Raw genomic sequence first — 23,742 nt, 5'->3', positions numbered from 1 at the left:
AGCTGTGTACAAGTTATGATAGTGCACTGCAAACTGGTTTCCTCCCCATCACCAAAACATGAAGGAAACTGCAAATTCTTTTTAGCTTATTTCAGTGTTCCATTTAATGCTCTTCTCTACATTGAACTCAAAATTTTAAACATCTGGTTATTTTAAAAGTTCTGACCAAAAAACTGTTTTGCGACTATATTTCAAATAATGGATACACTGGCAATAAATGGAAATAAGAGATATAGCCAAAAGTAAATAGTGAACAGGTTTTGAGATGTCTGAAAATTAAAATGTTTGAAACCGGGCTGCCTAGCAAAATGAATGCCCAACTGATTCAAAACATTTTATTTCTAAATAAAGAATGAATAACACAATAGCCACAGATACAGGTCATTAACGTCTCTGTGTTTAAGCTTCCCATTGGGTCACTGAATAGAGAAACGGAGATGGAATAAAGATGGGGAAAAAGGAAGTACAAAGGATAAAGATCAGATACCAGAATCAAACAGAACTACAGCTGTGAAGCGTGGAGGACAGAGTAAGTAGAGGGAGGAGGAGCTGCGACCCCACCTCTCGCCTCCGTGCGCGTGAGTCAAGAAAGACTCCTCTTGCAGGGTGAGACAGCAAGGAGTCCTTCCTTCTTCTCTGCCTTCCATGTCTCCTTCAAAAGACTAAGAATCCCACAGCTCTGGGTGTTTCCGACAAGATCTGCCCAGACACTGACAGTCTCACCACTAGTACAGCTTTAAGAGGTCAGTATTCATCTCATTATATCCTTTATCTCTATTTAATTCTGTCATCACAATAAGTCCACAACTTCCAAATCATCCCTTCTCCTAAAAATATGCTGAATATTCCCATTCCCACCCTTCCCCAAAAAGAACATTTCTACACCTTAGTCCATCAGATAATCAGTCATTAATAGTTATTAACAAAATCCTCTTTATTCATTCCCTTGCTAATTTGAGTCTCACTGAAACCTGGTTCTTCTCTGAGGACACTGTTTCTCCTGCAGCTCTTCTAGGTGGTGAATTTTTTTCTCCCACAGTCTGTCCATCTTGCTACTCACTGCCAACTCCAGTCCACTGGCTGGTCTTCCTCCTAAAGTCCCCAACTTTTAGTAACATGTTATCAGACTACACCACCTACTCCCCCGTTACTGCTGAGATCTAATGACTATAGTCACACCCCTCACTTCTTGAACAGCTAAGCTTTGGCTCACTGCCACTCTCTCCAATTCTAGCCCTGTCATAATTCTTGGTGATTCCAATGTCCACACAGATGACTGTTCCAACACCCTGTGCCTCACAGTTCACTGACTATTATTCCATACTCCCTGTAATCTCAGAAACTCCCCCCATAACTAGAACTGTCATTACCCAAACTGCAAACACACCATAATCTTAATTTCAAGTATCCTACTCCTCAACCACTAGCTCCAATCCTTCCATTTTATTCTCTCTAGTACCCCAAGGCTAACAATTCTTTTGTCTCACAGGGACCTACAGTCCATCAATCCTCTGACCTTTCCCCCATCCGTCACCCCAACATACCCTCATTTCCCTCCTAACCCAACATAGATACTACGGTCCATCATTACAATCACCCCCTCCCCACCTCATCCCTATTCTCAGCTGGTGACTTTACTTCCCATTTCACTAGAAAAATATAAGCAAATAGAAGTGTACCACAAGCTCCCACCACCATTTCTACTCATTACTCTCTGTGACCATATTCCTTCCCTTCTCTCCTGTTACAATGGATGAAATGTCCATGCACATCTACCAAAGGCCAATTCCTCCACTCGAGCAAAAACATTCCAACTCCTTTTGCCTACTTTAGAATGTAGTTCTCTGCATCATTTTTTCCTGTCTGTGGATCACTCCCAGAAGTAATATAGCATGCTGTTATTTCCCTCTCATATTAAAGAAAAATGCTCTCTTGATCTCACTTTCCCTTCCAGTTTCTAGAGGGAGTTCTACTAGCATAAGTTAGAATGCTAACTAACAAATGTAGAAGAAATGACAGAAACAGAAAATCAATATTCTGCAACTAACAATATAATAACTGATTCAAGCAAGGATCTATAAATCTATAAAAATCTATAACATCACCAAGTAAAATGTTGGGGAACAGGATATTCACACACTGCACAAATTACCTATCAGTTACAAAAGAAAAAGTGGAGCTTTATGATGGAAAAATCAGTAGGACACGACCTTAACTGAGTGAGCAAAGTTAACAGCACAAAAAATGGGACAAACTGACATTATGTGCCTCCTGATGTGAAGCAATGGGAAGTATACAACATCATTCATGGAAAATTCTTGCCAAAAACTTTTCAGCTGAATTGTGAGGAAACAATCAGACAAACCCATATTGTGGGTATTCTTTAAGTCAACTACTGTAGACACTTTAAAAATGACTGATCCTGGATTAGGAAAAAACACTGTAAAGAATATTACTGGAATGAGTGAGAAATTTGACTACTATTTTAACGATATTAAATTCCCTTAGTGTGATAATAGTGTCATGCTTATGTAGAAGAATGTCTTTGTGTTTGGAAGTTACATGTCGAAGTATTTTTTTAAGGATGAAGTGTGATGATGCCTGCAACTTCCTAATCATCAAATATTTTAGAAAAAGGAGTTGTCTCTCCTAACTGTCTCCAATTCCACACTCCTCATTCTCTCCTAACCCCATTAAGCTCATCCTCCCCATTCTACCAAAACTCTTCAATGGTCTCTACATTGCTAAATCCCATGGTTTTTCTTAGTCTGTATTTTACTGACCCATCTTCTCACTGAAATGCATTCTTCACTTGGGCACCTGTATACCCCACAACCCTGAATTTCCTCCTTTGCTTCAGGTAGCTTCTTCCCAGCTGCCTCTGGATGGTCCCTGCTCAACTCTCCTCAACCTCTAAATGCTGGAGTACTCCAAGTGATCAATTTTTGAACCTCTTTTCTTTTCTACCTACAATCACTCCGTTGGTGTTCTTTACTTACAGAGGTCTGTACAATGAAGATTCTCAAATTTATATCTCCGGTCTTGACCTCTTCCCTGAACTTTAAACTGGATATCCAACTATCTCCTTGGCATGTCTATTTCAATATATAATAGGCACCTTACATGTGACGAAGAGAATTTCTGAAGTTCCCCTGAAAACCTGTCCAACCCACAATCTTTATTATCTCAGGATTATTACAATAGCCTTTTGACTGATCTCCCCAATTTTGTCCCTCCCTGCCACTTTAATCTACTCTCAAGTAGAGCAGCCAGATTGGTCCTGTTAAAAATAAGTCAGCTCCTCTTTTTATTGTATCTATGGGATGATGGATGCTAACTAAACTTATGGCAGTAATCATTTTACAATATATGTAAGTCAAACTATTATGCTGTACACCTTAATCGTATACAGTAACATATGTCAATTATATGTCAATAAAACTGGAAAAATACCAAGTCAGATCTTATTGCTCCTCAGCTTAAATACTCCAATGGTTTCTCATCTCACTCAGAGATGTTCAAGCCCTTAAAATGGTCTGCAAGACCCTCATGATCTGGCCCCATTAACTCTCTGACATCATCCATTATTCTCTCCTTCACTCACTCACTGTGGTCACACTGTTCTCTGTGCTGCTCCTCAAACACACTAGATAAGCCACAGCTTCAAGGCCACTCACTTGCTAACCCCTCTGCTCGCACAATCTCCTCTGCATGGCTCACCCCCGACCTCCACTTCCTTTAGTCTCTGCTCAAATATCTTTCTTACTAAAGACTTATCTGTCTCCCCTTAACCAGAAATATAAGCTTTATGAGGTCAAGGATTTGTATGTTTTGCTCACATGGTGTCTAGAATGGTTCTTGGCATATGCTCAATATTTGAAGGAAAGTTCAGGCACTGCAGGATGATGAGTAGAAAAAAGACCAGACATCCTTTTCACCTGTGTCTATTAATCAGGAGATAACTAAGAAAAAGAGGACTTTTATCATATCTAATTTCCTTTAAGATTATAGACAAAGAAACATGTCATTATCTGTTCATATGCTGGATGAAATTTCAAAGATTAAAATACACGGCTTGCAGTATCTACAACAAAAAATTATTATCACATAAATTATTAGGGGAGGTTATTTAATATATGAGATAAAACTCATTATGCTTTATTTATATGTATATTACAAATTCCCTAATGAAGCACATTCATCGATAAAGTCTCAATATGCTAATTACATGTGTTACTTTCTCTACTCATCAAAATGAGTCAGGCAGGATACCTTATTAGCAACACATTGAGATGGGCAATGTTACTCCACATCAAAACAATGAATTACAACGTTCCTTAAAAATCTTAAAATTCAACATTTTTAATCATTTATAATCTCAATTAATAACGCTGTATTATCACACCTCCATGAGAAACTAAAACATCAAAAGAAAGAGTAGTTCACTCCAGTTGTTACACCCATGTACCTGTTATCTGCCTCCCTTAACACTTACCCTCGAAGAATTAAACTCCTAATGTTACTACACTGTATAATCCAACGTGAAAAGATAGGAAGTTTAAACAGTCTAAACTAAAATTTCTTTCAAGCCACGCCAAGTGCAGCAACTGTTAGTGATTATTAAGAGTACTTATTTTTCTGCAGTTTAATATTTTGGAAATTCAAGCCACAGAAAAACTGATGCATGATATACTATAATCTCATACTGACCCTCTGTGGTTTACTGAAGTATAACATCAAAAAAGTCCTGCGGTTCAGGGTAATTGTTACTGGGAACATACATTTCTTAAGACACAAATTCAACAAAATACACGTGTGACATGAATAGTACTGTGTAGCTTACAAAGTACTCTATAATATCTCAAATTAAGCAAGAAAGGTATTATTAGTCCCACTTTCCAAATAAGTAAACTGAGATCCTGAAAGAGTAGTTCATTTTTCTCACTTAACATGTCTAGTATGTAAAAGACCCTTTACATTTACATACACAAAGAAAACGTACGCACGCACTTGTGTGCACGTCCATACCAAAGATTCACAGGGTAATAATACCCCATACGGGGCCTTCAAAAATACTATGGTTAAAAACTTTAAAAAATGCATTATATAGCAAAATATCAACTTTCCTTCATTCATCTAAGAGTAAAAATTACATAGCGAACGTTGATGATAATTCCATGAAACTGGCACTTTCATCATTGCTGAAGGCATTAAAAACCGGTACAACCCTTTTGGAAAGCAATTTGGCAGTAACCTCAAGACACAAAAAGTGTCCGTGTCCTTTCCTATTAATTCCATTTCTGGGAAGCTAGCCTACGAAAATAATTTAAAATATGGAAAAAGCTATAGATTATTTATAACATTCTAGATGTTTGGCATCTGAGATTTTAAATTTGAGGCTTAGACACTGGTAGTTTTAACAGCTTGTGAGAGAACCACAGGTTGATCCATAGCATATGTAAAGCGGCTATGTGAGTGAGGAAGTCATGTTACTAACTGATGAGTGAGCCTGACTGCCAGCATTAGCTTCTCCTTGTGGTCTCTACAAGTTCTCACATGCACAGACGTTTCTAAAATGGGGTGGGTGGGTGGGAATAAGCATCTTTGTTAAAAAATTGTTTTTATAAGTAAAAGGCCCTAAAATAGCAAGCCTATTACTTGGCTGGTGATAAAAGTGAAGAGATCTAAGGAAGTACTGATATTTGTGGGTTTGGGAATGGTAACAGCCTTAGATCAAATTTCTTTTCAATGCCATGGGCCTATTGTAATGAAAGATCAGAAACATGACTAAATATTCAACAATAGAAAAATGATAAATTAAACCACAATCTACCTAATCACTCAGTGGCTGAATAAGGGTAATGGAATTACAGATGCTAATTTTTCATTTTACATTTTCAAAATATTTTATATGACATTAATATCACATCCACAAATAGCAAAGTCAAGATAAAAATGTACTGCTAAATATAAAAGGGAACAGTTGCTAATTCATCACATGAGATCAGCATTACCCTGATACCAAAAGCTAATTAAGGACATTTCAAGAAACGAAAACTATAGACAAATATTCCTCATTAACACAGGTTCAAAAATCTGTTATGAAACATTACTAAACTGAGTCCAGGAATATAAAAAAAGTACAAAGAACCATGACTAAGTGAGGTTTATCCTAGGAAAACCGTACTGCTTAAATCTTCCTATGTATCACTTTTTGGTATTTGCACTACATAACTGTATTAATAAAGACAAAGGTTAGATCTGGCCCACTCAATATAGCTCTAAAATATTTAATATAAAACTCTGCAATCAACTTTATTTTAAATCTTCTTTCTCAAATAGTCACCTGAATACCTCAATTTAAAATATGTTCATTTAAAATATCTTCATTCAATAAGCTCATTCTAAGATTAGAATTAAGCTACAATTACAACATACTTGACTAAAAGACAAAATTCAACATTTCTTGGAATCATAAATCCAAGGACCTCATATAAAAAAATTTCTTCACACATCTCTGAGTGGTATGGTTGTATTGCCTTATTGTGAGACTTACTGACAAAGGACACTCAACTCCTTAAAGCAGCCTCTGTGCTCTTCTGATGAACAATCCTAATGATATAGAGAATTCCTCTTTACCTTACACTGAAATCTACTTTCCTTCAACTTTTATCCACTGGTAAAAGCACTGACTTCTGAGGTAGTGTGTGAGATTAAGTCTCTGTTTACATACTCAGCCTCCAAGTACTTGAAAATTACTATTAAGTCACTTTTTAGACTTTTCCTCTCCAAGCTAAATTAATTGAGTTCTCTCAACCACTGTTCATAGGATAACACTACTAAACTTCATTTTTTCTTACCACCACTTCCTGCAAAAGCCAAACATTTAAAACAAATGGGTTATAACATAGCACCATGTTCCTATAGAAATAGGCAGAAGATATGTGTATATCCTAATAAATTTACTGCAAGAGTCAATCAATCCTCAAATATCAAAATATCCTAGTTTCCGCCCCCTCAAATAAAAACAACCTAACAGATATTTTACTCTCAGTGCAAAAACATACTAGTGTAAGAAACAGAAGTAACTGAATATAGAACAGTTAATGCAATGGTGCTATAAGTAGTATTTTTTCATCTAGAGACGAATTGAGGCTAAAAGAATTGAATCCTTGTCAAAAATTATACCTACCTTTAAAAGATATACATATATGTAAAAAGCAGTAATTTGCAAAAAAACCCCACATTATTTGCAAAGGTACATGCTGATTTGCCCAGGATGGTTAAGAAAAAATGCATATGCTAGAAAACCCCCCTCCTTTATCCTAGCTTTTTCTTTGTTTAGCTTTGACATGGTTTTAATGTTATTGTACTAGTATTGGGTTATTGAACTCTTCAAGGCAGTTATAAAAACCACTTACGATGCTATACTTCTTTGTTCAAAAATACTCAAACATTGCACAACTGAGATGGAAAACTATGTATTACATATTTTGTGTTAGTGAAACCTCACTAATTAAAGTCTAGTAGCAGTTACTGGAGAAAAGTCCACTTATTAATAACATATTTTGAAAAAAAGTTTAATGACTTTAGAATACATGGTGCCTGGATTCAAATTTCTATAACCTGGGAATACTGGAATCAAACCTAGGAAAGGTCTACTTTTATAAATGGATAATTTGTAGTTAGTAAATTAAAGAGACAAAGAATAAGCCACAGGAGTAGAAAACGCTGGTGCTAAAGTGAATTAAATCATGCATGCAGATATCATGTTATCTTCCTCACCAAAACACTCCTTGAAAATGTGATTTTTTAAAGTTTATGTTTCCAAAGAGTTGATCTTCATTTCTTTTATATCCAACATCCCCAAACGAAGGAAAACAAGTGAACATTTAGTTAGTATCTAAGTCTTACCTGGAACCCACTTAATTTCCATTTCCATATCATTTTCTTTGCCTTTCTTTTCTTTTTCTTGAATAACTTGCAAGAGCTGCCTATATTTAGCAATTTGTTCTTCATCATCCTTCTGGCTTCTTTTTGTTTTCCCACCTTCTTCTACACTGACTCCATCATCACCTAACAAAAAAATCAATTTCATTTAATACACAGAAATAATTTACTTCTAACTTCAGTGTTTAATCTCAGTCACTGCAGCACCCTTCTAAACAATGTCAGATACACTATAACAATAGAATATCAAAATCAGACTTAAATTTCTTAATACAAAATGAGTTAAATGACTTAGGTCTTGTTTATGATAAAAATCAGTTGCAATATAAGTTAGCATGGTCACAATATTACACTTGGGAATCTCTTTTTATTAAAATTCATATTTCAAAATAATCCTGTAGTCATGTAACATCCTTAGACTTTTCCGCCCTGCAAGCAAGATAGCAGGGATGGCACTTTTTTCCTCTTTATGTCTCCCACCATCCAACAGTGTGGCTTTAAAATGTATGGTCAATAAAAGGAGCCTGAATAGTGTTGAGATGCATCTGATAAATGGATTTAGCCATTCATGCTGATGATACAGATAAAGGAAGTTGCCTGTAATCCAAAACAAAGAATAATGAGTCCTTTCCATTTGATAGTGAGCAAGCATCCTTACTCTCAGGATCTCATTAATACATTAAGAATAAAAATGAATAAATTAGAAGTTTGTGCAATTAATTTCCTCATGTGGAAAATATTCACGTTTACATTTCCTAATTTCATAAAAATAATTATAATACAACGGAACAGTATAAAATTCATGGGCAAAAAATACAAAAGAAAACTAATACGTGAAAAGTTTGTTTGCTCTATATTTCCACTGTAATTCTCCAAGTCAAAAACATAAATTAAGAACCTGGGTTTTAATGCAAAACATACTTACTGAATTAACTAAATGTCCCCAGTATAGGAAAATTTAGAAGTAGCATACAGAAGACCCTCCCTTCTATGAGCTACGGCTAACTGGTCACTAAATATGTCTGACATTATTAAGCATTCAGCTGTGAAACATCAATGTTAACAGACTGTCCTTACATTTTCAAAAAGGTGATGTGAAAAAAATTGGTTAAGTAAATGTTTTTATAGTTTTTTTCTCTAAATGAATAAGAAATAGTCCACGACATTCTTTCCATCCTATCACACTTTTACATTTTCACTCAAACAGCTGAAATTCATTTTTTTCCTGTTTGTGCTTTGTGCCACAATAATAATGTTGGATGGAATTCTGTCATGTATCCCGTAATTCAATGGATAAAACATCAGGAACACATTAACAAAATGGCAATGTATTTCTTTCTATTAAATGCTTACTTCTGAAAATATAATTAGAAGCAAGCTCCTTCCAGGTTGAAATTTTAGTGGTAAGTCTCTGATGGCCTACTTTAAATTGATTTTTTTCCAGTACTAAAATTTTACTTTCTGAATCTCTAAAATGTGGGTTAACTCATGGAAGTCTGTTTTTTCCCAATTCAAGGACAAAACTTTGTGAAAGCCTTAATAATATAAAAGGAGAAAAAAATTAACTGTAAATGTAAGAAACCCTGGTATAATCTCTTATAAACTACAACAGGAACATATAGTAACTCTAAGGCATTCAAATATACTAAATGTATCTATCAGAGGTACTAAACTATAGATTAAAATGACTTTGCAATCAATTAAAATACTGAAGAAAAATAAAAATGCATGCTTTAAAAAAGTTAATTAGTATATTTCAAACAAAAAGCCATTAATCCTTAAAGTTTTAGAAGTAAAGACATATGACATGAGGTAGTATGCTAAGACTTTACATACATTATCTCAATTTTTCCAACTATGAGCAGGTACTATTATGATCCTCATTTCATACGTTTGGAAAGAAAAGGCTTGAGGGCTAAGAAAACCCAACCTAAGTAACTTCACTATGTGGTGAAGTCAGGAATTGAATCAGCAAAGCCCAAGACCTTAACAAGAATATATTGACAAATTAATGGTTATCTTCCCATAATATTTACTGCCCTAATGTATTCAATAATGTCATTTCAAAATCTAGTTAAGTTCTCCCAAAGCAAACAAAGAAAACCTATTTGAAAAACTTGTATTCAATCCTCTTAAGAATACACGGAATGATATTTTTTCCTTTATCTTAGAGCTGCTACTAAAGAAAAACTATCCAGAATTTTCAGAAAAGTGTTAAATGACCATATAGTATATAAATAAAAGAAAATGTAGATAAATTAGTGTATCTATGGGGGTAAAAAATGTAAAGGCTATTTGAGAAAGACTCAGCTGTTCTGTATACACTAAAAATAACATGGTCACTCAACTGTTTGGAATGCCAAAGAAATTAACAAGCAACAGCCATCAAGGCCTTAAATATGAAGGCTTTTGTGTCCATATAACTACCACTGCAAATCATATACTTTTTCAAAGATTATTAGATACCTAAGAAATTATGTGGTTTTATTAATATGAGATTTCTGAACAAAGAAACTGGAATGATTAAACATGATTCTCCATTCAATGCGTAAACAGAGTTCAAGAGTAGTAATTTATGAAAAACTTAGATCAGTGAAGCAATATCTTCAATAGCCTAAAATCATAGGATCTTAAGAAAGTTAAGGTTTAATGGTCCTATGATAATACTAAAGAAGCATTTTAGGATTTATTTAATTTCACATTTACAAAATTGTAAATTATAAAAACAATATATATGCAAAAGAGAAACCAAAAGGACAGGTATGAAAAATGTCAGGCTATAAATAAAAGTAAGAATATTCACTCCTGCTAATTTAAAATACCTTATGTTTAACTTTTATGGTTCATTTGCTGTCAGCACATAATTCTATCTTACTCATAATTATGCATGGTTGAGAATTCATCTAATAAACAAAAATGAAAGTGTGAAGATATCTGGGAGAGAGTATCAACCAAAAACTAATAAGAAATTACAATCAAGCAACCAAATTTCCAAACAGAGCCAGATCCAATATAAGGGAAAAGGGGTTTTTTGGCCCTATTTTAAAAAAATGAGCTATTTTAAGCAAACAACATATATAATTTAAAAATACACCATCAATCATTTTAATCGTCAAAAAAATTTTTAGATAAAGATATAGACAATCTGAGAACTTCTGCTTCCATTAATGGGAAGCTAGGTACACTTCAGACCAACCATTTTACTGAGGACATCAAGCTGGATGAAGTGTTTAAAAAAATCTTTTTAAAAGATTCAGAGGGATTTAAAAAAGAAAAAAAGAAAACTTCAAAGAACTGACAAATTAGTGAAGAATTACCAAGTCAAAATCAAGAAGATGGTGATCAGAGAGATGACCCCAGTGTTCAAGACCTATTTGCCCTGAGTGCATGTACTGATCTACCAAAGAAACAGCTGTGAGACTAACCTACAGTTCTGGCAGCCTGGCAGGCTAAGAAGACAAAAGTTAAAGACCCAGCTAGTATCCCCACATTTGGGTCCCACAGTAGGGACCCAAAAGGATATACTCCAGGGCAAGGGTCAACCAGAAGTAAACTAGCTCTCACACAGACCTGCATTGCCCACTAGGTCCAGGGAACCTCAAGTCTTAAAATTTGGAGTGATGTGGTTCCAGAATGACCAGAGTAAATGAAAGTCCTCTCTGATGAGACACTCTCACCTCAAATATCAAACCGGCACAAAAAGTTAACCAGGCATACAAGTGAACAGGAGAAGTATCTTGTAAAGTAACAGAAATCAACTCCAAAAGATTTGAAATAAATACTGAAATTATCAGACATACACTACAAAAACATGTTTCCTCTGTTTACAGAAATAAAAGAAGGCACTGAAAATAACTGCAATGAGTAAAAAACGTTAAAAAGTTGATATTGCTGACCTGAAAAATAGTCAAACTGGACTTTTACAAGTAAAAAAATATAATAATCAAAATTAACTCAATGAACAGTCCATCAGCAGATTCAACACTGCTGAAAAGAGAATTAGTGGACTGGAAGATAGCTAAGAAAAAATATTCAGAAAGCAACACAGAAATACAATAGATAAAAAATACAGGAGAGAAACAACATGGAAGTTACAGTGAAACGATCTAACATATATTTAATTGGAGTCCCAGAGGAGAGGGGAGAAGAAACACCTGAACAGATAATGGCTGAGAATATTCCAAAACTGACTGAAAGATACCACGCCACAAATGCAAGAAACCCAACCAACCCCAAGCACAATAAATTAAAAAAATCTATTCTTAGTTCATATTAAAACTGCAGAAAAACAAAAAGGAAGAGAAAACTTTAAAAGCAGTCAATGAATAAAATCCAGGCAACCTTCAAAAGACTCAAAAAAGTAGACCGACGGCTGACTTCTCAAAAACAACAATGAAGCCAGAAGCCAGCAGGATATTATCCTCAATGTGGAGACAGGAGGACTGTCCACCTAGAATTTTTTTACCAGTGAAGATATCTTCAGAAATAAGGCAAAAAAGGAAATTTTTAGAGTAAACTAAAATTCAAGAGCTTGACACCAGTAGATACTACTGGAAATTATCAAAGATATACTTAGGGCAGAAGGAAAATGATCCGACAGAAGTATGAGATTTAGAAAAGAATAAGGAGCAAAAGTAGTATGGAAAATGTGGGTAAATTTAAACAAAAGAGTAATATTAATGTCCTATGGGACTTAAGAATTACAATATACAGAATAGCATGAAAGTTGTTTTAAGATTCCTTGTATTCTCTAGGAGGATAAAAATATTAATTAGCATTAAACTTTAATAAGGACACAAGTCATGATTTCTAGGATAATCACTAAATGGACAGAAAGAGTCTACTTTGTAAACTAATTGAGCAGAAAAATGGAATGTAAAAAATAATCCAAAAGAAGTTCTTAGTTTAAAAAGGGGGGGGTAATAAAGCATTTTACTAGTTTAAGTGATTGCATTACTACAACAATCATGACTAGTCTAAAAGGCCAGACTTTTTTGTGAGGTCAGGGTTTCAAAGAGTTTTTGGTTAAAGAAATTCAGGCTAAGAAAATACCTTTAAACAAAAAATTTCAATTACTATCTAAAGGTGTATATAATACTGTGTACGTGAGCTTACTTCACAGACAGTTTGAAGATTAGTTTGATATTCCCTTTTAAGCTACTGTCAAACTTATTTCCATTAGTAAGTCTAGTTTAGGTATCCAAATGCTTACAAATGTAGAACACCAAAAGATGAACAGTACCTTGTAGCTCCTCTTCTATCTCTTCTTCGTCTTCACTAGAGGAAGCTAAGTAGGCTTGAAAATCCATGTCCAAAAGCTCTTCCTTTTTAAACTTCCTGTTGAGTGTTGTAATTCTTTCATGATCTGTCTCATCCCAAGTGATCTCCACCTTTCACCAATGAATAAGAAAAAAAACAACAAATAAAATAAAAATGGAAATGTCAGCAACCCAAACTTGTTAAAGAATATTTATCGTTAATTTGTATGTTTAACAGTAAACTAAAAAAGTTAAGACGTGCTAAAACAAATAATAAATAACATGCTTAATGAAAAGTTTTCTACCTGTGGAAAGGGAACCATTTCAATTAACCTGTGCCTTCATCCTCCTAACTCTTTACTATATGCAAGGTACTCTATTATTTGGAGTAAAAATTCATCAGTGTATGGACTGATTGTGGTGAAAAGAAACAAGAAAATGCACTAGTGAAAAAAGTAACATTATTATGAATGAGTCAAGACATGTTTTTCACCTGGAGTTCTAGGCATTTCAGGAGGTCTACAAACTGTCTGAAATTTGCTGATAAAGCTTTCAACACAACGTCAGTGTGGTCCATTTTCCAAAAGAGATTAAGAGCCACTGATGGAAAAGGCATCTATTTGTTGGAAGTACAGTAAACCCCCACAACACAGGAATTCATCTATAACATCATCGGTCTTGTGATTGGCTCCTGTCTTCTATGTAGCCCCCATTCTCAGAGTCCAGTTAGAGGTTTAATCTTCATCACAGGGCAGGTCCCACATCCTTGCTGTTTTTCCCCCTCAGGCTAATCTTTCCAGTTCAGGACAACAAAATGGGCACCAAGAGTTCCAATCCTTAAAACAGTTGCCATTGTCAGAGAAATTCCAGCTAGTCACCATTCAGAATTACTCTTATTCCAATAATTAAGACTGAGCTGATAACCACAAAACCACTGATGGAACTGGAACAGATGTGGATGATACAGCCAGACCATAGGAACTCCAGACTGGCTGGCTGGATAGGCTTGCCCATTTTTCAGTCTTGAAAATAACATGATCCTACATTTTATGTGACTGAATCTTTTAGACTTCACTTATTGCATACTGGTGGGGTTTCCCTGTACTCAGTAACTAATTAAGGCCACACAGTACCCACAGGCTGCAGGTGACAGATACAGCAGCTCTCTTTCTGACACCAGCCTATCCTCAGAAGAGCACAGTGGCTTGTTACAAAAAAGGCAATGAGAAGCCTGTATGGCTGCTGCAGAGTCCAGCTGTGGATAGAAGGTATATGGAGTAGAAGAGCAGAGAAACTAGGCAGCTAAGTAACAAACTAATTCAATAAAAATCTTTTGGCTGTTCATTATTAAGCATTAATGTGACATCTAGTAGTCCTGAATTATTCTACTTCAATTGTTTTTAGAATTTTGGATCATATCTGCAGAAAAAATGTGTTTCTATTTTAAATTTCCACTGGTTTTAACTGTGATTTGAAGTAATCTGTTACCTCCTTACCCCTACTCCCTAGGATATTAATAACTAACATATTACTTATTAAAGAATCTAGTTAAGTAACACTCTATGGGAAAGATAGAAGAGAAAAAAGAACATTTGCAGGTAATTGACTCAGGCTTAAAGGCATAACAAAAATTTGAAAATAGGTTCCAACACATGCGGGAGATAAAAATGCAAATACACCTGTGTTTGATTTCTATTTGTACTTATGCTTTAAAATTTTGAATCCTTTCCATTTCTAAAGATGCTGTAAGTAAATAACTCTTTTCTTAAAAAAATTGAGTCCAGCTATATATTTTCTAAAGTTGAGAAATACCGTTGATGTTCCCATTGCAGCAGATGTGAAATATCTTGGCTTATATGCTGTTAAATCCACTTCTGAGGCTACATCCTTGGGCTCATCATCAAAAGTAATATCATCTGGTATAAACCTAAGAAACAAAGAAAAAAATAAATTTATTTAAACATATGCTGCAGTGATAAACAACCAGAGTTTAGATTCTCTTCTAATTAGGTATAGTGTATACATACACACCATATAAGAGATTCTACAGAACACACATGTAGATGAAGCAAACAATGTTAGAAATAACCTTGGCACAAAATTTCTGAAATTCCTAAGCTATAAATCTGTAATTCCACCAAATTTGAGTGAAGTCTGTGTAGGCAGAAACCCTGCGTTAGGAGTCAGTTAATATGAGTCAGGTGTAAACACACATGGGCCCCTCATGTTTCAAAAAGACCTAGATTCCTGATAGCTCAGTCATTGGCTTGCTATATGATATTCTGAAGATCAAATACAATTATTAATGGGTAAGTGCTCTGAATATAAAGTATCATACATATGAGGTGTCACTGAAAATAAGGAAAAGCTTAAGGTTGATTCTTCAAGACTAAAAAAATCTTAACAATTTTATAATTTTTTTCACAAATAAATAGCTGTTAAATGTAAATCAGTCACTGTAATTGTTTGACAATTCTTAGCCATCAGGCTAAGGAGTGGGAGGAAAAAAGCAAAGAGAAATGATTCATGGTTATTATATTTAGGTTTTGTCATTTATATAGGAGATTTTATTTCCACACATGAAAAAGCACCTGCTGTATATTGCATCAAAAATCATTTTTGAGGGGAGGAATGAATAATTAAGGTTCATTAGGTCTACATCAGTGGTCCCCAACATTTTTGGCACCAGGGACCGGTTTCGTGGAAGACAATTTTTCCACGGACGGGGGGTGAGGGTGGGGTGTTAGGCTTAGGGCAGTAACGCGAGTGATAGGGAGCAATGGGGAGCAGCAGATGAAGCTTCGCTTGCTCGCCTGCCGCTCACCTCCTACTGTGCAGCCTGGCTCCTAACAGGCTGTGGACCAGTACCAGCCTGCAGCCCAGGGATTGGGAACCCCTGCCCTAGATAACAGGATGGCAGCAGAAAATTCAATTTTCTTTTATAAAATTATATATGACAAAATAAAACAGGGAATATAAGTTTTTCCATGGTCATTGATCTTATTTTCTAGGTACTGCCAGAGTTTATTCTAATACTGCATAAAAATGCCCCAAAAAGGAAACAGAAAGAATAAAATGATCCTGAAAAGAACATGAGAACATGAACTCATGATACGCAGAGTTTGACATTCTAACAAATGTTTGGTAACTACTATTTATATATCCAAAACAAGTACCTCCTTTTGAAACTGTTAACAGAAAAGAGAAGGAAATGTCTTGTTTGATGAGATATGCCCTTCTTGCTATATACTTAAGCATGCTAAACTCTTACCCTAAATTATCAATACAAAAAATTTTACTTGTGGGCTTCCCTGGTGGCGCAATGGTTGAGTCCCCCTGCCAATGCAGGGGACACGGGTTTGTGCCCCGGTCCGGGAGGATCCCACATGCCACAGAGCGGCTGGGCCCGTGAGCCATGGCCACTGAGTCTGCGCGTCCGGAGCCCGTGCTCCACAACGGGAGAGGCCACAACAGTGATAGGCCCGCATACGGCAAAAAAAAAAAAAAAAATTTTACTTGTATTCTTCTACAAGTTGGAATGCTTTTAAAGTGTGAAAGTCACAGTGATTATCAATTGATGCATTTTTTTTCCATAAAATATTTCATTTTGAGAACAAAGCCACTAACAAACCTGGATACAAACAAGTGATTTCTATTGAAAATGTCGCAGTAAAATGGTTCACTGGGTTCAAAGAACTAGGCTAATGATAAAATGGTACAGTAGTTCGGCTTCCCGGTTTCCTTAGAACAGACATTCCCAAACACCTAAGGTTTTTCAGCTTGGGTCAGTGAAGCCTGAGTACGTGGTGGAAATAATGCCCAAGTCTGAAGATAAAGCCAGCAACACCATTCACTGAGCAGCACTGCCCAACAGAACTTTCTGTGATGATGGTAAAGTTCTGTATTTGTTCTGTCCAACATGTGGTCATTAAGTACTTGAAATGTGCCTAGTGTGACTAAGCAAATGAGTTTAAGCTTTTTTAAATTTTTAATTAAATAAATGTAAATAAGCCAGATATGACTACTGACTACTGTATTGGATGGCACAGATCAAGAGATACTAGTTTATTACAAGTAAATTCCTTTGCCTCCACCTCAATGCTTTTTAAAAAGTTACTTCACCCTGGTTCCTAGTTCTAAAAGAGAGCTGCAAAGAAATAGCTACATAAAACCCATCATCCTAAAAACATATTTGACATATCTGAAAGGACATAAATGTGAGGTGACTCATACCTAATACTTTAGCATTTTCTCATTCCAGTTTTCTTTCTTAAGAGTGATGTTCTACAAGAAAGTTCACCAAAAGCAAAAAATCCTCTTAGAATGTGAAAGGACAGAGAGCACTACCAGTTCTAATATTTCAATTCTTATAATCATGTTGTGCTACAAGATTAAATTGGTACAACACACACTAGATTACCTGAGATCTATGAACGAGCAACTACTTTCGAATTCCAGGCCATCACAATCCTCATAAATTTTAGTGGCTGTTTCAAGAGAATCACAGTCTACTACCGCATAATAGTACTTCAGTCGTTTGAATTGATAATCTCTCAGTTTTTCTCTACAGGTCCTAAAAGGGGAAAAACTCATTAGGCTTACTTAAACAGGAAGACAAATACTCTCTCCCTTTAAAAAATAAATGTAATTGTTCCAAGAAAAAAAAATTACAAACTGGTTTTTATTCCAATCCAACCTTCCTTTATGATTTTGCCTTCATGAACATTAAATACTTAAGCCCAATTTATTACTTTGACAAGGTACAGACCAGGGACTTTGACTGGAGTTTGATATCTAGAAAAGGAAAGCAAGAACTACATGTGCTTACCTGTGATTTTAATTCTTAGAATAGCTATTTTTTTGTTTGTTTTGCTATCACATACAGCCTTCTCAAGTAAAACCACTAGAGAGGATCACCGTATTATAAAATATTCTAGGAAAGCATTAGCTTTTATTATAAAGAAATTACTGATCTAGTAAAACTTTATTCAGGTGTTGTCAAGTCTACGTGGTATAAATTCAACTTACTTAACTACAGCATATTCTTTGAGGGTCTTCATCTGCTCTCTTTTGCCACCAATTTTTATTAAGTGCACATATAGCTCCACCTAGTGGATTAAAAACTACCTTAAACTTTTTTCTATACTACATTACAATGATTAAGAACTTTTTCTACTATTCTTGTATTTTTCTATTTAATCCTTAAATAAGAGAAATTACATAATTTGAAGGCAAATAGTTTCAATTCCATTTACATAAAAAGCAACATCTCAGAAAAAAAGCAAAACTTACTGATTCAGGGCAATGAGGCTGAGACCTCTAAATCAGTTTAGTCATGACATGTTTTTAAAACTGCAATAATAATTTTCATGAATATAGAAATACAAATACAAAAAAATGTTACTGGACTAGTGTGCCACTTCTGACAGACTTTAACCTGCTTTGAAACCTGTTTTAACCATGAATGGCACAAGTGTAAACTTTAGTCCCAACTATTAAAGTGACCAGAATTCTGAACTAGTGACACAAACTCATGAGGTTTAGTTTTATTTTCTAGAGTGTTTTAATACCAGTCCTTTTCAGGGGCATCTTCAGGAATGCTTAATAACTCTACTGGTCCTTGAACTTGCTCTTCCTTCATCCTCTCCTTTCCAAATTCTGAAGCATATATCTAAACACAAAAAAGTAAGATTAATGTAATTTATATTTCCCTTTTTTTATAATATACAGACCTGTCAAGGTCAGGAACTCTAAACAACTGGACTCAATGAAAACAGCAAGAATGCTTCACTTCCAAACCCACTATAGGAAGCTAAAGCATCCTCAGGAATAATCTTAAAAATAGTCATTTTGGCTAGGGATTAACAGATGTGGGCTTGGGAACAAAAATAGAATATCTCCTCCATACATTCTGGGCTCTAAGGGAAAAATTAAGAAAAGTGAAACAAGATTCTAAGTTCAAGGAATGATACATAAACACACAGACACACACACACACATGTGTGAAAAATGATTGGATTAAATAATTTAAATGATACATTAAAATGATTAATGAAATATATAAAACAATGAAGAAACATAATTTTGTAACACCTAACTTATCCCTAAAATCATATCGTTTATCCAATGCTTTCTTTTAAAGAAATTCTTTAAGTAAAAAAGAACTGATGACAATCTTATCACACAGGTTATATATAGTCTTGGTATAAGGAGTCACACTCACCTAGATTTGGTATTATCTTGGCCACTTTTGAGATTCAAGAAATACAATGGTATTAATCTGCATTGTTTTGATACAACTGGGCTTAATATTCATCTATTAACTAATGTACACTTTTTTGAGTTGTTTGAAATATCTAATTTATCCACTAGGGGATCCAAGTTTTTCTTACTAATCTAAGTTGCATAAAATAGCTTTCAATGCAGAAATTTTTAGTATATATGCTTACATCTGTTGATTCTTTTGTATTTTTTTTCCTCTTTGTAAGTCCAGAGATTCCTACTACCCATCTCCTAAAACACAAGATTTAACAAAAATACCATTCTATTTTATTCTGCCAGTAGTTTTAAAATTTTTTTCTTCATTTCATCTGGCTATCATTTGGGGCTATTACAAGGACCTGCACTAAGTTCTCCAACACAAGGACTTGTCCGTTTATTCCAATACCATGTACTCAAGAAGTTTATTTTGTTCTAAATTATCATACAAACTCTTCTATCTACCTATTGCATCAAGTTGTCCCTGTACTTTTACCCAAAGCTATTAAATTCTGTAGCATTATAAAATGTTGAGATATTGTAACTGGTAGGGTGAATCCTTTTATACTGGTATGATTCCTCAAAAACTTGTGAGTCATTCTCACTTGTTTATTCTTTTAGATGATTAATGGTAACCTTTTTCTTAACTTTCATTTGAACTGAGATTTTGATTGAAACTATACTAAAACTGCAGAACTGACATCTTAAATATTTAAACTGAACAGTAGTAATTTAGAGCTGTTTCAGGCACTGTACTAAATACTTAGCATGATCTTCTTTTCATTTAATCCTTACCACTACCTTAAGAAATACTATTGTTATATCTATTTAGAGGAGAAAAGACATTTGAGAAATTAATTAATAAAATGCACAAGATCATACAGCATGTATCAGAATCAAGATTTGAATATAGGTCTGTCATACTACAAAGCCTAGAGTCCTAATACCTACGCGGGCTCTCAAGAAATATGGTATCTCAAAATTTAAGTTTTTCAAGTATTATTTATCAAGTGTAATAGCTTACTTCATGTAGGTCATATTGTTTAAGGTAATTTCTAAGGCTTTTATATGTTTCTGCTGCTAATTTTTCTTCTTGCTAATTCTAGTAATGAAGCATTTTTTAAAATATTTATCTTATACCTTGTCCCTTTACTGAGCTTTATTATAACAGCTTTTCAGTTGATTTTTTTTAATTAAACACAATCATACAACCGAGCAATAATTTTACCTCTTCCTTTCTTACTTTCATACCTATTATATCAGTTTTGTGCCTTAACTGTATTGGACAACTTCCAGATTATTTTCCTTAGAAGGAAAACTATGACTTTAAAAAAAGAGATTTAACTTAGAATGCTTAGAAATATTTACTTCAAAATAAAATCAATTCTCACCTTTACAGAAAATATAACACCTCCTTTAGGTTTAAATGAATTGAACAAAGCCAGCAAATCTTTTGCCTTCAATCTATCCCAGTCCATGTTGCAAACTGCTAATCGATGCGTAATCTAAGAAATGAGAAAAATTAAATATGATATAATCTATATCATTCCCAATGCTTGCAAAATTAAGATAGTAAAAATATAATGCCTTCTTTTCCCCAAATCCTGAAATCATTAATATAGTATTTAAGTGGTTTCAATATGTAAAAGAAAACTTCAGATGAGTCACACAAAAGTAAAACTGTCAACAGAAAAGCACTTTCTCTTACTTGGTTCTTAGTTCTTGAATCAGAACATGACAAGCTGATTCTTTAACCATCAAGTTTGTTAAGCTATTCTGCCACCCATAAGTAGGAAAGCTGAGTATATTAATCTACAGCATTTCTAATAGGTGCAATAGGAATTGAAATATAAACTCCTAGTTAAAACTAGAATTTTCTAAAAATTTCATGCGACTTTTAATTATTTATATAGAAGTTCATCCCTATATGCTTGGACAGACATGTACTTTATATAGGTATATTCTGTATCAAGAAGTTTTAATCAGAATCATCATCAAGAGTATTATTTATCAATAAAGCTTTTCCTTGTTAATTTAATGACATCAATCCTACCATCTATAACAGCTACTTCTACTGTACTCTTGACAAATAATCTTATTTATTCAAAAGGTCACCTCATCAGCCCGAGGAGCATCTTTATCTAATTCTCTCCAAGCATGCTCAAAACCAGATTCCTCTGGAAGTAAATATGCCATATCTTCTTCATCTTCAGAACTACTTTCTATATTTCCTTTGCCCCTCGCAAGATCGGGGCCACTGTCACTTTCATCATCATCCTCACTATCCTCATCTTCATCCTCCTCATCATCATTTTCATTCCCTCCATCATCATCATCATCATCATCATCATCATCATCATCATCATCATGAAGATCAGCAGCAACAGCTCTACAAATGCCTGTAAATTCATCTTCAGATTCTTCATCACCTCCTATTTCACTAGCACTTTCTGAATCTTCCTCCAGAGCTTCTTTGTCAAACATTTTACCACTTGCTGAGTTTTCATGACCATCACTGTCTCTTGCCATTATGAATGGAACCACTGCAAAAAGGTCAAAGGTGGGAGAAATTAAGAAAACGTAAACACTGAATTAAATTAAATCCAAGTTATTTTGACCTCAAATCCAGTGAAAATATAATTTCTATGAAACAGACTAAAGGAAAATATAAACTTGGCAAAATTCATGCCTAACCAAGTTATTTAATAGAAATCTTAATATATACCCAGATCACACAAGTAGATTCATATATTCATTCAATATTTATGGAGTGTCTGCTCTGTGCTAGGTACTCAACATACTACCATTGGCAAAAGAGAAACAATCAATGCCCTCAATAAGCTTCCAGTCAGGTGAAGAGGATAGATGGACAGTTATTGATCAAATAAAATCCATCAAATCAATGCACATAAAAAAATGAAATTACAACTAGGATAAGTGCCAAGAAGAAATGTTACAAGATGCTATGAGAGCACAAAATAGGGGTCCCTAAGTAAGTGATAAACGAGTTGCTACTAGAAGGATGAAGAGGAATTAAGTAGTCAGGGTTAGACTAATAGATGAAGGAAATGTTCCAAATAGCAAGAAAAGCATATGTAAAGATCCACTAATAGAAAAAAGCTGGCAAGCATGTCTGGATTACAGATAGCCAGAAGTCTTCTTGTACAGAAGTCAAGTAGAAAATGAAACTGAAGAGTTAGGTAGGTGCCATGTAGCTTTGGACTTTATCATAAAAGCATATAGAACCCACTGCTATTTTCAGAAGGAGGGACATCATCAGATTTGCATATTGAGATCACCTCAGCAACGGTGTAGAAAACTTGAGGGAGTTAAGAGTAGATGTGAAAAAGAATTAAAAGGTTAGTACAGTATTCCTGGTGAGAAATGAAGGTAGCACTAAGTTGGTGGCAGTAGAGATGTAGAGTAGTGAGTCGCTCTTGACTTTCAGAGTCAGGAGGTAAGACCAACAGTAATCAGTGACAGGGGCTTGATATGGGGAATCTGGGCAGTGTCAAAGATGAGTCCTAGCTTCTTGACTTGCAGAAGGAGCTAGCTAGTTAGGTGGACAGACAGAAAAAGAGGTAATGATAGAAGAGAACAAGTTTGTTTGGTGGAGGTATATCATGAATTTGGTTTTGGATATGTTGAACTGGAAGTGCCTCTGAGCCATCTAAGAGGAGATATAGAGAAGGCCATCGGCTGTATGAGTCTACAGCTCAGAGAAGTCTGAGCTGGAAATAAAGTTTTTGACTGATTCTTGTATATAATAACAAACGTTGTGATGTGGATAAGATCAGTTATGAAGAGAGCAAAATAGTAACTTTTCTGCTATATCTTAAAGTTTGCAACTGACTTATGGTTAGCAATATATGAGTGAAAGACTGGTTTCACCTTAAACTGGGTTTTTTTTGATCCTCATTATACACAGAAAGGACTGATTTCCTAGTTCTAAAACAATCATATGCTTCTATCTATTCTGTGCATATCTGTGTGAGTATAGCTATATCTTATATATCTTATTCATCTTTCAGTTGGAGCTTATGTTTCTGATTCACAGGTTCTAAGTGGATAGAGCCTATAAGTGGTCCTATAATCTTCTTATAGTCATTCACTGACCAAATATTGAGTACTATGTACAAAGAATTGAGCTGGGGGGACCAAAAAGGGAGATGATTTATAACAATGATCCCATGCTCTTCATGAGCTTATAAACAAAAGAAATCATTTACTGATTTATGAGATTATGTTCTAAAGCACCACAGAGAGAAACACCTAA

General features: G+C 34.7%; 1 protein-coding gene across 2 annotated transcripts in view; it reads right to left on the bottom strand.

Annotated features, from left to right (window-relative positions):
* Positions 1-23,742, bottom strand: part of ESF1 (ESF1 nucleolar pre-rRNA processing protein) — a 59,562-nt gene that overhangs the window by 30,443 nt on the left and 5,377 nt on the right. For both annotated transcript variants that reach the window (XM_027118155.1, XM_027118156.1), the window contains exons 3-9: positions 21,582-22,009; positions 20,858-20,971; positions 18,779-18,879; positions 17,629-17,781; positions 15,021-15,135; positions 13,193-13,340; positions 7,915-8,076 (exon numbers count right to left, since the gene is read on the bottom strand). In XM_027118155.1, coding sequence (XP_026973956.1) covers positions 7,915-8,076; positions 13,193-13,340; positions 15,021-15,135; positions 17,629-17,781; positions 18,779-18,879; positions 20,858-20,971; positions 21,582-22,009 — 1,221 coding nt within the window. The remainder of the gene's footprint in view (positions 1-7,914; positions 8,077-13,192; positions 13,341-15,020; positions 15,136-17,628; positions 17,782-18,778; positions 18,880-20,857; positions 20,972-21,581; positions 22,010-23,742) is intronic.

The sequence above is a fragment of the Aethalodelphis obliquidens genome, unplaced genomic scaffold (assembly GCF_003676395.1).
Source record: "Aethalodelphis obliquidens isolate GAN/ISIS:26980383/991018 unplaced genomic scaffold, ASM367639v1 scaffold18, whole genome shotgun sequence".
Taxonomy (NCBI): Eukaryota; Metazoa; Chordata; class Mammalia; order Artiodactyla; family Delphinidae; genus Aethalodelphis; species Aethalodelphis obliquidens.
This window is presented reverse-complemented; position numbering and strand designations above follow the sequence as displayed.